Below are 15597 nucleotides of genomic sequence, written 5' to 3'. Positions count from 1 at the left end.
TTAAGCCATGTGAAGTAGCTGCAGCATCAGCATTATCCTGTCTTTGTTTTTTGTGGGTTTTATTTGTTGTTGTGGGGTTTTTTTAAATTAGTATGATAAATCACACCTTTCCCCTAATTCTACCAGGACATTCTTTACGGTGAGGGTGACCGAACACTGGAACAGGCTGCCCAGAGAGGTTGTGGAGTCTCCTTCTCTGGAGACATTCAAAACCCGCCTGGACGCGTTCCTGTGTGATATGGTCTAGGCAATCCTGCTCCGGCAGGGGGATTGGACTAGATGATCTTTCGAGGTCCCTTCCAATCCCTAACATTCTGTGATTCTGTGACATGCTTAATAATAAAAGCATTATTCATGCTTAATAATAAAAGCCTCATAACAGGCTGCCCAGGGAAGTGGTTGAGTCACCATCCCTGGAGGTATGTAAAAAACGTGTAGATGTGGCACTTAGGGACATAGTTTAGTGGTGGACTTGGCAGTGCTAGGCTAACAGTTGGACTTGATGATCTTAAACATCCTTTCCAACCAAAATGATTCTATGATTCTAAAAAAGTATCACTGCACATCATATAGTGCTGCTTAGCTTCAAGACATGAGTTTACTCTCTCTCTTTAATTAAAGCTGGAGATCTAAAGCTTCTAAATGGAGAACAGTAAACATGAAGCATTTATTAGCTTTCTCTCTTTGTTTCTAAATTAGAATACTTTTAAATACTGCTTTTTTTGTCATGAAGCTTAAAAAAATTTTCTACATTTTATATGCAGAATTCCTTGCAACTAACTTTCCAAGCTATGATTTGAGCGAGCATGGAAAAGACTGGAAAACCTGTATCACTAATGTCAATGCTATGATCCGCTGTTTACGCTCTGAAACAAAAATAAACCCAGTAAGTTGTCTCAAGGTGATAATTTATTAAGTACTAAGTTTGTGCTTCTTTCTCAAGTTAAGTATTTGAACTCCTTGTCATCCGAGTGCTCTAATTGGAAATTCCTTGGGTTCTGTCTTTGCATTGCTCAGCATAGACCTACTGACTGCAGCACTAGTTCTGTATGGGGAATATTGGAAGCATATCCCTTTCTCTTGCTCTGCCTCTTCATGCTCCTGTGTCCAGCATTCAGTGAAGAGATGTATAAGCATATGATAATAAAATGAAAGCACTGTAAATGTTGCCCAGAAGTAGTGTCAGATTTGATTGCGACCTTAAACGTGTAGCTGCTAGGATGGTTTTCACAGGCTTTCCTTCAGATATATCCAGCCATGCATTTCAACTTTATATTGACTGAAACATCACGCCCCAAACACCTGTAACTCCATTTACCTCTGCTTCTAAAAAGCTTTGTGCAAATCTGTGCATATTTAGTATCTGTTTCACCTGTAGTTTTCATGATTGAAATTCACAGGTAACTATATGGTAAATATCTGGAATCTAATTTATACAGAATGGGAAATGAACTGGAATGCTCCTTAGAAAACTGGTAGGCTTCTCCCAGTACATGTGCTAACCTCATTTAATGTTTTAGGAGACAGCTGAAGGGAAAGAAAAAGTGGCTGACACTCCAGATACGTCTCACTGTGTAGATTTAAATTATAATGAAGATAGTGAAGGCAATTCTCAAAGCCCTCAGAAAATGACCAGCTCTACAGCGGACACATTGCAGAATTCGGGATTGGATAAGTTTCCAGAAGCTTTCCACACATCGTCAGTCAAGAAACCGCAGTCTTTGGAACCTATGGGTAAACTAAGAAATTTTCATCTTCTGGATTTGTGTGTTACATATTAAATGGTCAGTGAGAGGCAGAAGATGCTATTATAGGTGGAAGTTGTGTAGTAAAGGCATTTGCGGAACTGTGTGGCTCTTCTTCTTAAGGCAGTCACGGGGTGTATATATAGTAAGTCTTCATGGGAGCAAACAAGAACATTATCTGGCTAACAGAACATGTGTTTGCATCTACCAATATGCCATAATGCCTATCCACTGTAAGACTGCAAGGTTCAGCCGAAAGATATTCTGTTCAGTTTCTCTGAATAATTATTTTTCAAGAATTATTTCACAATTGCCTGTTTTTTTTTTTTAATTGGGTAGATATTCTACCTTAATGGAGTAAGCTAGCTCAGAATATCTATTGAATGGTATTTCAGAAGAAAAGCACACCTTTCTCTAAAACTGTCAATTTAGGACAATCAAAATCTTAAAGCAGTCTTTACAAGTTGGATTTTTTTTAATAAAAATGAACGGTATACAAATGCATTGGAAAAAATTCCACGTACAGCATTTGATGCTCCCAGAGAGCTTCAACGAAAATGAGACGAGATTAGTTGCCCTTGGAAATAATTTATTTGATTAGAATAACTTTGGAGCTCTACTAGATTTGCTTCTGCATCCACGATTTGTTAGTACTATTCTGATCCCACACACTTCCTGATTTACTGTACATTTTGCCTTTTTTTTTTTGTTAACATTTGCAGTGGAGTCGGATTGAAGTAGTTAAAAAATATTCATTCTGTTTTCAGTTTCCACTTACAAGATCTAAGCACCATTGAAATAGCTGAACTTTTATTTACTTATGTAATTGGAATAGCATCATCTTTTCACTTGAGATGAAAACAATTTAGAAAGCAATCATTAATAATGCAGGTTACATTGCTAGCATTGCTGAAAGCGTACCAGAAGTGCTGTTACATTGTTGTAAAACAGGCAGGTTTTTTTGGCTACTTGGACATCTGTCTACAATCTGTTGCATTTTAGTATTGGCTGTAGCATTATGGTTTTGCTGTGGTCTTTCCAAGCAAGTACAGTAGTTTCAGGCAGAACTTTTTGCATCCTAGTTTTAGTGTAATACAGCTACTCTGAAGCGTAGTCAGTATTGGATAAGTAAAATTTCTCTCTCTCTGACATCCTTTCTAGAACTTCTTGGAAGTCCAAGGCACAACGTTCAGTTGCCTTTCTCAGTCATTTATGTAGCTAAGGGGAAGTCTCGGCCAGAATTGTCAGCTCGCTACCTAATTCGTCATATGTTCCCTGAAGATGTGCTGGTGAAAAGCAATGTCTATGGTAATCTTGAACGTGGCATAAGCCCACTGGACAGCAATAGAATTAATGCTCTCAGAGGTAAGTAAGAAAATCTCTGTTCAAATGACAATGTGGGGAAGTTAACAAGAGTGATTAACTTTGTATCCTATGAACAAACCATAGAGCTTCAGAAATAAGTCTGTGAAACTGTTCTGTCAGGTGTTAGTGCGAGCAGTGGAACAAGTTGAGAGAAAGTAGATGAAGTTTATATTTAAACAACTCAAGGAAGTCTCCAGATCACAAACCTTCTTCATATGAGGAAACTCAGTCTCTGTGGCATCTGCTTGAAAGGGCAACACAGTGGGAGATGGAAGCAGTCCCAGAGGATTCTGGAGAGTGTCAGGGATAGAAGAGGCAGGCAAGAAGAAGAAGGGGCAGGCAACTCAGGACTACAAGGATGTCGTGAGGTTATGCAGGGAGAAAATAAGAAGGGCCAAATCCCGACTAGAATTTAATCTGGCTACTGCCGTAAAAGAGAGTAAAATATGTTTCCGTAAATACATTATCAACAAGAGGAAGACTAAGGGGAATCTCCATCCTTTATTGGATGTGGGGGAAAGCATAGTGACAAAGGATGAGGAACAGGTTGAGGTACTGAGGTACTTAATGCCGCCTTTGCTTCAGTTTTTAATAGTAAGACCAGTTGTTCTCTGGGTACCCAGCCCCCTGAACTGGAAGGGGAGCAGAATGAAGCCCCCGTAATCCAAGGGGAAATGGTTAGCGACCTGCTACACCACTTAGACACACACAGGTCTATGGGGCCAGATGGGATCCACCTAGGGGTACTGAGGGAGCTGGTGGAAGTGTTCACCAAGCCACTTTCCATCATTTATCAGCTGTCCTGGCTAACCGGGGAGGTCCCAGTTGACTGGTATTGAAGATGTCCCTGCTCACTGCAGGGGGGTTGGACTAGATCACCTTTAAGTGTCCCTTCCAGCCCAAACTATTCTATGGTTCTATTCTATGATTCTGTGACTGGAGGTTAGCAAATGTGACCCCCATCTACAAGAAGGGCTGGAAGGAGGATGTGGGGAACTACAGGCCTGTCAGTCTGTCAGCTTATCAGCCTGACTTTGGTGCAGGGGAAGGTTATGGAGCAAATCATCTTGAGTGCCATCACGCAGCACATACAGGACAACCAGGCAATCAGGCCCAGTCAGCATGGGTTTATGAAAGGCAGGTCCAGCTTAACTAACCTGATCTCCTTCTATGACAATGTGACCTGGTCAGTGGATGAAGGAAAGACTGTGGATGTTGTCTGCCTAGACTTAGTAAGGCCTTTGACACTTTCCCACAGCATTCTCTTGGAGAAACTGGCTGCTCATGGCTTGGGCGGACATATGCTTCGCTGGGTAAAAAACTGGCTGGCTGGCTGGGCCCAAAGGGTTGTGGTGAATGGAGTTAAATCCAGTTGGCGGCCAGTCATAAGTGGTGTTCCCCAGGGCTCAGTACTGGGGCCAGTTCTGTTCAATATCTTTATCAATGATCTGGATGAGGGGATTGAGTGCACCCTCAGTTAGTTTGCAGACTACACCAAGTTGGGTGGGAGTGTCGGTCTGCTTGAGGGTAGGAAGGCTCTGCAGAGGGATTTCGACAGGCTGGATCGATGGGCTGAGGCCAATTGTATGAGATTCAACCAGACCAAGTATTGGGTCCTGCACCTGAGTCACAGCAACCCCATGCACTGCTACAGGCTTGGGGAAGAGTGGCTGGAAAGCTGTCCAGCGGAAAAGGACCTGGGGGTATTGGTCGATGGCTGGCTGAATATGAGCCAGCAGTGTGCCCAGGTGGCCAAGAAGGCCAACAGCATCCTGGCTTGTATCAGAAATAGTGTGGCCAGCAGGACTAGGGAAGTGATCGTCCCCCTGTACTCGGCACTGGTGAGGCTGCACCTCGAATACTGTGTTCAGTTTTGGGCCCCTCACTACAAGAAAGACATTGAGATGCTGGAGAGAGTCCAAAGAAGGTCAATGAAGCTGGTGAAGGTTCTGGAGAACAAGTCTGATGAGGAGCGGCTGAGGGAACGGGGGTTGTTTAGTCTGGAGAAAAGGAGGCTGAGGGGAGACCTTATCGCTCTCTACAGCTACCTGAAAAGAGGTTGTAGTGAGGTGGGTGTTGGTCTCTTCTCCCAAGTAACAAGTGATAGGACGAGAGGAAACGGCCTGAAGTTGTGCCAGGGGAGGTTTAGATTCGATATGAGGAAAAAGTTCTTCACCGAAAGGATTGTCAGGCATTGGAACAGGCTGCCCAGGGAAGTGGTTGAGTCACCATCCCTGGACGTATTCAAAAGACGTGTAGGTGTGGTGCTCAGGGGTATGGTTTAGTGGTGGACTTGGCAGGTCTAGGTTAAGGGTTGGACTTGATGATCTTAAAGACCTTTTCCAACCTAAATGACTCTGTGATTCTATAATTTCTTGATACAGAGGCTAGGTAGGCCAACCAGAGGTAATGCACAGCAGGTTATGGTGCTCTTCACAAAAAAGGTTGGTGTGTGATAATCGGTGGCAGTATTGCCTTTAGAGAGTATGAAATAATGGACCTCAAGATCCTGAGTAGAGGTAAAAAGGTCTGAGAGTACAGACCCTGTAGCTTAGGAGAGCAGACTTTGGTTTATTTGAGAAACTCATAGGTGGGAGCTTGTGAGAGACAGCTCTGAAGAGGAGAGAAGTTCAGGAAAGTTGGCAGGTCTTTAAGGACAGCATTCTGCAAGCACAAGAGAGTCCATCCGGACACTTAGGAGAACTGGTAGAGTTATGGGGAGACAAGTTTGGCTAAGCAGGGAATTCATAACTGAGGTCCACCGCAAAAAAGCAGTATATAGAGACTGGAAGCAAGGACAGCTTATGAAGCAGAATTTAGCAACATTGCCTGGGAGTGTTGGAATGGTGTCAGGAAAGCCAAAGCTCGGCTAGAGTTGAGATTTGCAAGGAGTGTCGAGGGCAGCAAGAATAGCTTCTACCACAACATTAATTGTAAAAGATTGAGCAAGGAGAATGTAGGCATGTTGTCGAATGAGGCAGGTAACTTAACGACAGCAGAGTCAGATTAGGCTGAGGTGCTCAGTGCCTCCTCTACCTCAGGCTTCACCATGAAGGTCTCCCAGGCCTCTGGGTGGTAGTGGTGGTGTTTGGGAACAGTCGGCATGTTTTTACCTAGGGTAAATCACGTTTGATCCACCTGATTGCCTTGTGTGATAAAATGACCGGATTTGTGATCGAGGGGAGAGCAGTGGCTGTCACAGCTTGATTATTTTTCAGCAAGGCTTTCAACACTGTCTCTGACAATATTCTGGTATTCACTTTGGGATGTTATAGTTTCGATGGGTGGACAACCAGTTAAAGGACTAGATAGATACATGTATGTGCTCAGAGAGTAGTGGGTCATGCTCTAGTTGGACGACTGACACATGGGATACTTGCAGGGGTCTGTCCTAGTACCTGGCCTGTTTAACATCTTTATCTACGACTTGGAGATAATGGAGAACGCTCATCAGGTTTGCAGTTGACAGCAAATTGGGACTGTATTAACAGGTGCACAGCCAGCAGATCAAAGGAAAAGTTTATCTCCCTCTGTTTAGCACTCATGAGTTCGCATTTGGATTACTGCATCCAGTTTTGGGTCCCCTAATACAAGAAAAGAGATATCAATAAAGCTGGAGGGACACAAAAAGGGACAGGGAACTAGAGCACTTGCCCGGTGAGGAAACTGGGCTTATTTAGTCAGGAAAACAGAAGGGGACCTAGTAGCAGCCTGCCACTATGTGTCTTCTCAGTGAATTCCTTCTAGACTAAAGCTGTTTGCAGCATTGAATGTTGGGAGGATGAGACACCACAGGCATGAATGGAAACGAGAGGTTCAGACTGGGTAGGAACAGCCTCATTTTCCCCATGAGGGCAGTCAAGCAGTGGAGCAGGTTGCCCCATGAGGTTGGGCCATCTACATTCTTTTTCCACACCTCAGTGGATAAAGCCCTGAGCAACCTGGTCTGACCTCAGACTTGTCCCTGCTTTGGGCAGAAAGTTGGAGTAGAGACCTCCTGAGGTCCCTCATGGCCTGAGTGACTGTGATCGGAAAGGAACAGATTCAAGTGCCTTGCCCTTCTGAGTGCTCAGAGGTCAGCTGTCCCTATTCACCTGAGAGGCTCCATTGAGAAAAGTTCTCAGCAAATGATTTAGTTGTTCAGAAGCTACAGGTAGGATAAGGACTGCTGCCAAGTGAACAAGCAGCGTTTTGAACTAGACCAGTTTGAGCTATTTGAATAATGAATCTTTACTGAAGTATGTCTTCCTGAGTAACGTATAACAGCCTATTCTACTGTATGGATATGGACAGTTTTGCAGTTTCCTCAGCTTACATGAATCCAGGATGCCTTCAGGAAATTTGTGTTGTTTATTCTATTTGCAAATGCTATTCCAGAAGCAGAGGGAGAGTATGTTTGGTTGGAGTTGTAGAAGATGTTTCTCCTTCTGCATTGTTCTTGCTTCAGCATTAAGATTTCTTGAACACTGATCCATGCTCCTGCCTGAGAGGGAGTCCTCTGTTCTCATTCGATCCCTCCTGGAAGGCTGGATAAAGCAAGCGGAACTGTGACAGTAGAATTAGCGTAACAGTTATGTAGCAAGTGAGGAGGAATGTGAAGCAGGTTGTTGGTAGAAAAGGTGTATGGTTTATCACACAGAAGAAAAGTTGGCATTATCTGGTAAGATTTAAGCAAGGCCAGCACAAACAGTAGTGTCGGGGGAAAGATCATCAGTTTTTTGGTGGCCATTTGCTCCATGGCTGTTACAGTATCTTAGAGAGACTTCAACATATCTGAAAAGGTTTGGTCTTGCCATATAGAAATCTTTGCACCTTTTCTTTAATTTTCTGTTTTCTTATCATATTTTCATTGTAAAAGTTGGCTTTTCTATGAGAAATCTGAAGAGAAAATACTTTGCCAGAAATTCTTAAGTTTTGCTTGTGGGATGTTATCTATTGGCCTGGATCCCAGGCTGCAGGCAGTGTAGTAGTGGAGTGCCTTCAGCATTTCCCAGCACCACTGGCTTGATGTAGGGTTTTACTTCCTTCTGCCTCCTTATGATATCACTGTGGTATAGTGCTCACTGGGTTAGTAATGTTGCATATTTGACTAGTTACTTTCATGTGGATGACACTCTTAGTTATACGATGTAGTTTTAGGTAGTCCTGTGAGGAGCAGGGAGTTGGACTTGGTGATCCTTATGGGTGCCTTCTGACTTGAGATATCCTATGATTTCATCATGCTTTTTTGCAATGTGCATCTCTTCACGAATCTTGGAACTGCTTCTCCTCCATGTCTGGAGTATAGGGAGATTGAATGGGTTGTCAAGATCTGAACAGTGCAGTCTGACAGCTCCACAGGTGTGGCAAGATTGCCTCTGAGGTTGCAGCAGTAGTGCTAAATAAAATGGGACTGGGACTTGCACTTTCTGACGTGATATCTGGGCATGGCTTGAGGGACAGAGCATGCCAGAAACCATTCCTGATATGGCAAGACTATACAGAAGAGTGGGCTTTCCCAAACTGTACATAAGAAAGATGGGGACAAACTTTTTAGCAAGGCCTGTTGCAATAGGATAAGGGGCAGTGGTTTTAAACTGAAAGAGGGTAGATTTAGACTCTATATAAGGAAGGAATTTTTTACAATGAGGGTGGTGAAACACTGGAACAGGTTGCCCAGAGAGGTGGTAGATGCCCCATCCCTGAAAACGTTCCAGGTCAGGTTGGACGGAACTCTGAGCAACCTGATCTAGTTTAAGATGTCCCTACTCACTGCAGAGGGGTTGGACTAGATGACCTTTAAAGGTCCTTTCCAACCCAAACTATTCTGTGATTCTATATTCCTTCACCACTAGTATGGGAAGCTTTGCCACTTTAAGCATCTCCACATACTCCCATAGTGCCCGTATTTTGTTTCATGACATTTTGAGTTTAAGAAGCATTCAAAAGATGTATTAAGTGTCTCCCAAGGAGAGGAGAGACAAAGTCCTCTGTGTTACGATTGCAGCCAGGCCATGTCACTTGGCTCTGGGGTGAGAGGGCAGTCCCTAGCCCTGTTCTCTTCAACATAGGCTGATTGGGTGGCAGCATCAGCTCCCTGAATGTAACCCTGTATAGCCTTACTGTAGTCCCAACAATTGGTTGATTTCTGTGAAGGAAAAGGCATAATTTAAAAGCTGTTTTGTGGGCCATGTACAAAGGCTCTATAGGCCTGGTAGTAGGAATTCCTGTTCTGTGCGGTAGCTCTGAGGCCAAATATTTTATTGAATTTGCTGTCAGGGATGGAGGGGAAGAGAGCCTGGCTGCTGCTTCAGCCAAAAGCTTGTGTATCCTTTGTCAGCATAGTTTATTACAGAAGCATCTTGGAAATGAAAGAACCTAAGGCACTCTGGCTTCCCTACCACCACCGCCCCCCTGGAGCAGAATAAACTGCAAGAGCACAAGTTTTTCTCTCTGTTATTTTCTTTCTTCAGACCCATGCTTTTCTGGCAAAATATGTTGTCAGGTTTGGAACTACAAGTTAAAATATCAACTGTAAACAATGATACTGTATTAGATTTTTAATTGCTAGTACATGTGAGAGTAGTGGAAGAACAAAACTGACATAATACCAACTAGCTATGCCTTTCATTCTACTTTGGTAAATCTATATTTAATCAGAAGTAGAAATAGTATTGCCTTTTATTTGAAATTAGAGCTGAGAATTCCTTTTTGGTGCTTATTTAAATCTTTTAGGGGCTTGCTTCGAGAAAACATGTAATTCATCTAAGCTCAGAAGGACAATCACTCCTCAGTAATTAAAGAAAAAAAAATTAAATCTGTTTTTAAAACTACTCATTTTACTTGTTGAGTGGGAGAAAGGTGCCATACTCTTACTTTATTTATCCCATTGCTACCGTACCCAAGTATTTCTTTACTGATCTTGTTGCAGCATGGTAAAGAACAAGCTCTTGCAGTTTTTCTGTCACTGTTGTTCCTCCGCAGCTGTGTTATGTTGAATTGCTATGTTTCATTTTAGTGGATATAGTTGTCAGAGATCGTCTGAAGGAGGGCTTGGTCCTGCCGAATACTGGTCATTCTGAAATGGAGCCTGAGATTTCTTTGCTCTGGTTGACCACGTTAGAAGCTGAAGTTATTTAGCACTTCAAGGGATCAAGCCCACATATGTGGTTGCATGCTTTCTTTGTATGTTTTGTTTTTATGCTTAGATCTTTTGTTACTCATTTTCAAATTAAACAGAAAGAGCCCTCTAGCTTTGCTCTTCAAGTCTTGTAATATGCTTAGCTGTCCTGTTTTGGTAGCATGCACTTGTTTTGGCTTAATTGCATCCAAAAAGAGTATATAGCTTGCATGAATAATCGATAACTCACTATTATATACTTGTTTATTTTTAGACTTTCTTCAAGAGAATTATCCATCCTTTGATCTAAAGGAAACTGGATATGATTGGAAGGCATGCGTGGCTGCCATAAACAGCACAATCCGCAGTCTCAGACATGACTATAAAAAGGCTACAGGTGGAATCCGCCGGAGAGTCTTGGCAAGGCCACAACTGAGTGCAAAGAGTCCTCCACAGAGTCCCACCTCAGTAAAGCCATTTGAAAGTGACACTATCAATCTCATGGACTGAAGCTCTCTAATATCTGTCTCAAATCTTAATTTAGCAGGTTTTTATAAATCCCACATAGAAGCCTATTGCATTGAGTTGTCCTATGATACTGAGTTGTCAGCAGCACTAAATAGTATTGTTTCATGAGCTCAAAGTTAGCAGAAGACTAAGCAGGAGAGGAAAGAATTGTCCTCCTTGGAGGAATGCTCATAGCCAGCTAAATTGTCTCATTATGCATGAGGAATTAAATTTGCTTTGACAATTGGATATTTTAAGAAAAAATATCTAATGCAGGAAGGAAAAAAAAATTGTATTGTATTGCATCTAGCTAACTTGTTATATCTCTCACTTTTTTTGCCTCCTATAGCAGTCTTTGTTGTAGGATAAGGAAAGAGGCAGACAATGTAAGTACAGTTGGTAATGTTTCCTTTGCTCTGATGTAGCTCTACAAAAGCACAAGAAAAGCTTCTAGAACAAACAGTCCAATGGTTGGTTCTGGTTTTTCTTGATGAAGAAGTTATTTTCTTTAATTTTCAGGGGCTTAGTCTGCTGTTCAGTGGCATATGTCTCATCAGCTGGTGTGGATGTCCACAAGATGCAAATTTGCTGCAACTTTCACCTGGAGGACTTGGATCCTGATTCAGATTTGAGAAATAATAATTTCCATCAACTTCAAGTCATTGGTCCTTCAGTTAAGAGTGAGGACACATGCTGTACTGTTGGTATGCAGTCAAGAGATGGCCAGCATCAGTGGCATGCCTTCTTAAGCTCATAATCATAGCTTCTAATACTCAGGTCTACAAGGCTAGGCATGTTTGCTTTGCTGTGTGGGTAGGCTGCTGTTCTGGAGACTTGTCATCCTGCCTTTGTTAACTTAAAATCTTGAAAGTTGTGCAGTGATTATTCTCAGAATCACAGAATGGTTGAGGTTGGAAGGGACCTTTGGAGGTCATCTGATCCACTCCCCTTGCTCAAGCAGGGCCACGTAGAGCCAGTTGTCCACGACCATGTCCAGACAGTTTTTGAATATCTCCAAGGATGAAGACTGCGCAACCTCCCTGAGCAACCTGTGCAAGGGCTCAATCACTGTCACAGTAAAAAACTTTCCGGATGTTCAGAGGGAACCTCCTGTGTTTCAATTTGTGCCCATTGCCTCTGGTCTTGTCAGTGGGCACCACTGAAAAGAGCCTGGTCATTCAGCCAATTTCCAATCCACCTCACTGCTCATCCAGCCCATACATCAACAGCTTGTCTGTGAAGATTTTATGGAAGACAGTGTTGCAGGCCTTTTGTCAAGTCCAGGCAGACAATATCCACTGCTCTACTCATCTGCCAGGCCAGTCACTTCATCATAGAAGTTTATCAAGTTGGACAAATGTGATCTCCATTTGGTGAAGCCATGCTGATTATTTTCTTGTCCTTCGTCTGCCTGGAAATGATTTCCAGGATTAGCTGCTCCATCACCTTCCCAGGGATGGAGGTGTGGCTGTCTGGCTTGTAGTTCCCTGGGTCCTCCTCCTTGCTGTTCTTCAACATAGGGGTGACATCTGCTTTCATCCAGTCTTTGGACACTTCTCCCATTCGCCATGATCGAGCAAAGGTTATCAAGAGTGACCTCACAGTGACATCAGCCAGCTCCCTCAGCATTCATTGGTGCACCTTGGACTTAGGTATGTCCAGTTTGCTTATGTATTCCCTGACCAGATCCTCTTCCACCCAGTGTCTGTCTTCCTTGCTCCAGCCTTTTCCCCTGGTCTCTGGGACCTGGGATTCCAGAAGGCCAGTCTTGCTAGTAGAGGCTGAGGCAAAGCAGTTGAGAAGTGCCTCAGCCTTTTCCATGTCCTGTGTCACCAGGTCCCCCATCTCATTCAGCAGTGGGCCCACATTTTCCCTAGCCTTCCTTTTGTCACATGTGTACTTACAGAAGCCCTTCTTGTAGTCTTGGACATCCCTGGTCACGTTCAATTGCCGTTGGACTTTAGCTTTCCTAAGTTCATCCCTGGATGCTCAGACAACATCACTGTATTCCTCCCAGGTTATTTGTCCTTTCTTCCACCCTCCGTATGCTTCCTTTTTGTATTTGAGTTTGTCCAGAAGCTCCTTGTTCATCCACACAGGCCTCCTGGCATTTTTGCATTACTTCTTGTTCGTTGAGATGGATCTCTCTGGAGCTTGGAGGAGGCGATCTTTGAATTTTAGCCAACTTTCTTGGGCCCATCTTCTCTCCAGGGCTGTAATCCCATAGGACTCTTCCTGGCAGATCTTTGAGGAGGCCAAAGTCTGCTCTCCAGAGTCCAGGATTGTGAACCTGCTTTTTGTCCTTCTCCCTCCCCTCAGGATCCTGAACTCCACCATCTCATGGTCACTGCAGCTAAGTCTGCTTTTGACTTTCACATTCCCAACAAGTCCCTCGTTGTAGGTGAGTATGAGGTCCAGCAAAGCACCTCTCCTCATTGGCTCCTCTATCACTTGGAGGAAGAAGTTATTGTCAATAATAAATATTCATGCCCTTGCCTTTCCTTTCTGTCTGCACAACACTGGCATTTATTAGTGCACTTAATTATATATTAAAAAAAAAAACTAATTTTGAAAATTACTTGGATGTTGAACTCATAGAAATAAATAAAATGAATGACTATATATTCAATTTCACATTCCCCTCAGTTTCATTTGTAAGTTGAAATTCACCAGCAGTAACTGTACAGAAGTTAATGGCTTTTGGGTGGTTTCTTTGTTGTTTGGGTTTTTTTGATAGGGTTTTTTGGGGTTGGTTTTGTTTGTTTTCAAAAGAGGAAGAATTCGGTATATTTCTGTTACTTATTTTCCAGCATCAGTCACACAGTCCTCTCATTTTCTCCATATTGACTAACTGGTGTGTGAACTTGCCTTACCACTTGCGTTATGTCTTGAGCGTAGAAAGAAGCTTCTCAGAAGGCTGACACAGGAAACTAGTTTCACCTCTGAAAGTTGCTGCAACTGTGGCTTCTGAAATTATGCCTGTGTACATAGCAGAACAAGATTTAACTAACTGTCTTCTCTAAGGTAAAGGTTTCATGGTTTGGATTTTTTGTTAGCAGTAGGATAAAATAGTGAAGTTACTTGTTCTCACTTTAACTTCTATTCATAATGAACAGGCAGCATTTATTATATACAATATAGGATTAGCTTTTTTTCTTGTACATTAGGATATGCAATGGCCATATCAGACATGAAATCAGTAATTTCAGTTTCCCCTTCCACCTCCTTGCAGAAGTCTTCTGTAGGATTTAAGAAATAGGCTGAATTTCTGAATTTTTTCACTAGAAATGTACTGGAAATTTGCTTCTACTGGTTTACTACTAACAAATTCTGTTACTGTTCTATACAGTAGTCCTTGTAAATGCCAATAACTTCGTTGTGTGTAGATATTACTAGTTCCAAACCTCAGAAGAAGCCAAAAATGCTTATATTTTTTCAGTAGTTTTATGAAACTTTTTCACTGTCCTTCACAGAATTTAATGGTAGAATGATATATTTATTGAATGACCTGTCTGGCACTGAAATCTGTTATTGTGGTTCATACCTATAACTTCCATAGTGAAAACAGAATTGAATAATGCAATAAAAGTAGAAACAGTTTTCTTGATTCTGTTAGAAATGTATCAGTGTTTGCTAACTTTTATAAAATGAATACAGTATTTTGCCGTTATGAAAAGTATTTTACAAATAAAACTAGCATATAGCTCCTTGACTACATATGTGTGTCTTAAATATTTCTTGCAGTTCAGGTACAGTTTCATGTGACAAGATTCTTCTGATCTCCTTTCAAGAACCAGGGCTTTGAGGAGATCTTCTGATTGAGTTGGGATGATTTCCAAATTTAGACTGCCTTAACTGATTCAGTCAACCAAAGCAAAATCTTCTGGACCTTACTTGTCAGTTACAGCTTTGTGTGAGCTATATGAAATAAGATTTCCACAAAAGTGTAGGAGTTGAGTAAAATTTTTAAGAAACTCCTTTAAGCTGGTGCATTTTTAGTAGACTAGGCCTCACGTAGTGGAATCAGTTTCTGTATTAGTCCTTACTCAAGGAATAAAACAGGGCTGGACAGTAATCTGTTCATTTGAAACACTGAGAATTCACCACCTGTCCTCCATCTTTGTAGTCCTAATACCTGTCCCTAATGCAATACTAGTCCTTCCTCTGTACAGTAGAGCAGGGCCACTTTATTCATGCATGATTGAAGTCTCTGGATGATATTTCGTAGTTCATCTGGTACTTCTGGCATCAGACTTGACAGCCCTCTAATCTAGTACTGTTCATGTCCAGGATCTGGTGCGTTTTTCCTGGTAACATGTAAAATGTTATGCTTTCTTGATGCATCTACTGTAGACTTGTGAATGATGGTGCATACAGTCTTCTCATACAACATATGAATAAGTACATGTATAAGTGCAATATGCAAAAAGAAAATATATTTTTATACATATATTGCAAAAGAATTAAAATACTTCAGTATTAATTTTCATTTTAGGATTGACCCTAGACATTGGCAGTGATACAGAAATAAACACTGGCAAAATTCCATCCCAGTCTCCAGTTCTCACTTGCAACTGTTGTGGATTTCAGCAGAGGTTTTGTGCAAGTCTGCAGTACTGGGTCTTGCTGTATTAGTGGTCAGATCCTTGTTCCTATCAATAATCTTCCTGCAAGAACAACACCTTAGTGATTCTGTTTGCAGCATAGCACTTCCATAGTAGTTGGAAAAAAATTGCAAGGGAGTGCCTTTCCCTTCCTTCTACAAGATAAAGAGGGTGGGGGTTCGTTTGGGGGCTTTTCTTGTTGCTTTTTTTTAAAGTTTAGATCCTTGAAGTGGCTTTTGGGTGAGTGGTAAGCTCTCTGTATTACATCTTCCTCTGC

The 15597-nt window shown here is 42.2% G+C and overlaps 1 protein-coding gene across 6 annotated transcripts in view; it reads left to right on the top strand.

Annotated features, from left to right (window-relative positions):
* The window catches only part of BEND2 (BEN domain containing 2), a 40967-nt gene extending 26544 nt beyond the window's left edge, over positions 1–14423 (top strand). For all 6 annotated transcript variants that reach the window (XM_068395574.1, XM_068395573.1, XM_068395570.1 and 3 more), the window contains 4 exons: positions 765–886; positions 1521–1734; positions 2907–3110; positions 10484–14423. In XM_068395574.1, the coding sequence (XP_068251675.1) occupies positions 765–886; positions 1521–1734; positions 2907–3110; positions 10484–10719 (776 nt within the window). In that variant the 3' untranslated portion in view covers positions 10720–14423. The remainder of the gene's footprint in view (positions 1–764; positions 887–1520; positions 1735–2906; positions 3111–10483) is intronic.
* The last annotated feature ends 1174 nt before the right edge of the window (positions 14424–15597 follow it).

This window comes from Nyctibius grandis, chromosome 2 (genome assembly GCF_013368605.1).
Source record: "Nyctibius grandis isolate bNycGra1 chromosome 2, bNycGra1.pri, whole genome shotgun sequence".
In the NCBI taxonomy this organism is placed as follows: Eukaryota; Metazoa; Chordata; class Aves; order Nyctibiiformes; family Nyctibiidae; genus Nyctibius; species Nyctibius grandis.
This window is presented reverse-complemented; position numbering and strand designations above follow the sequence as displayed.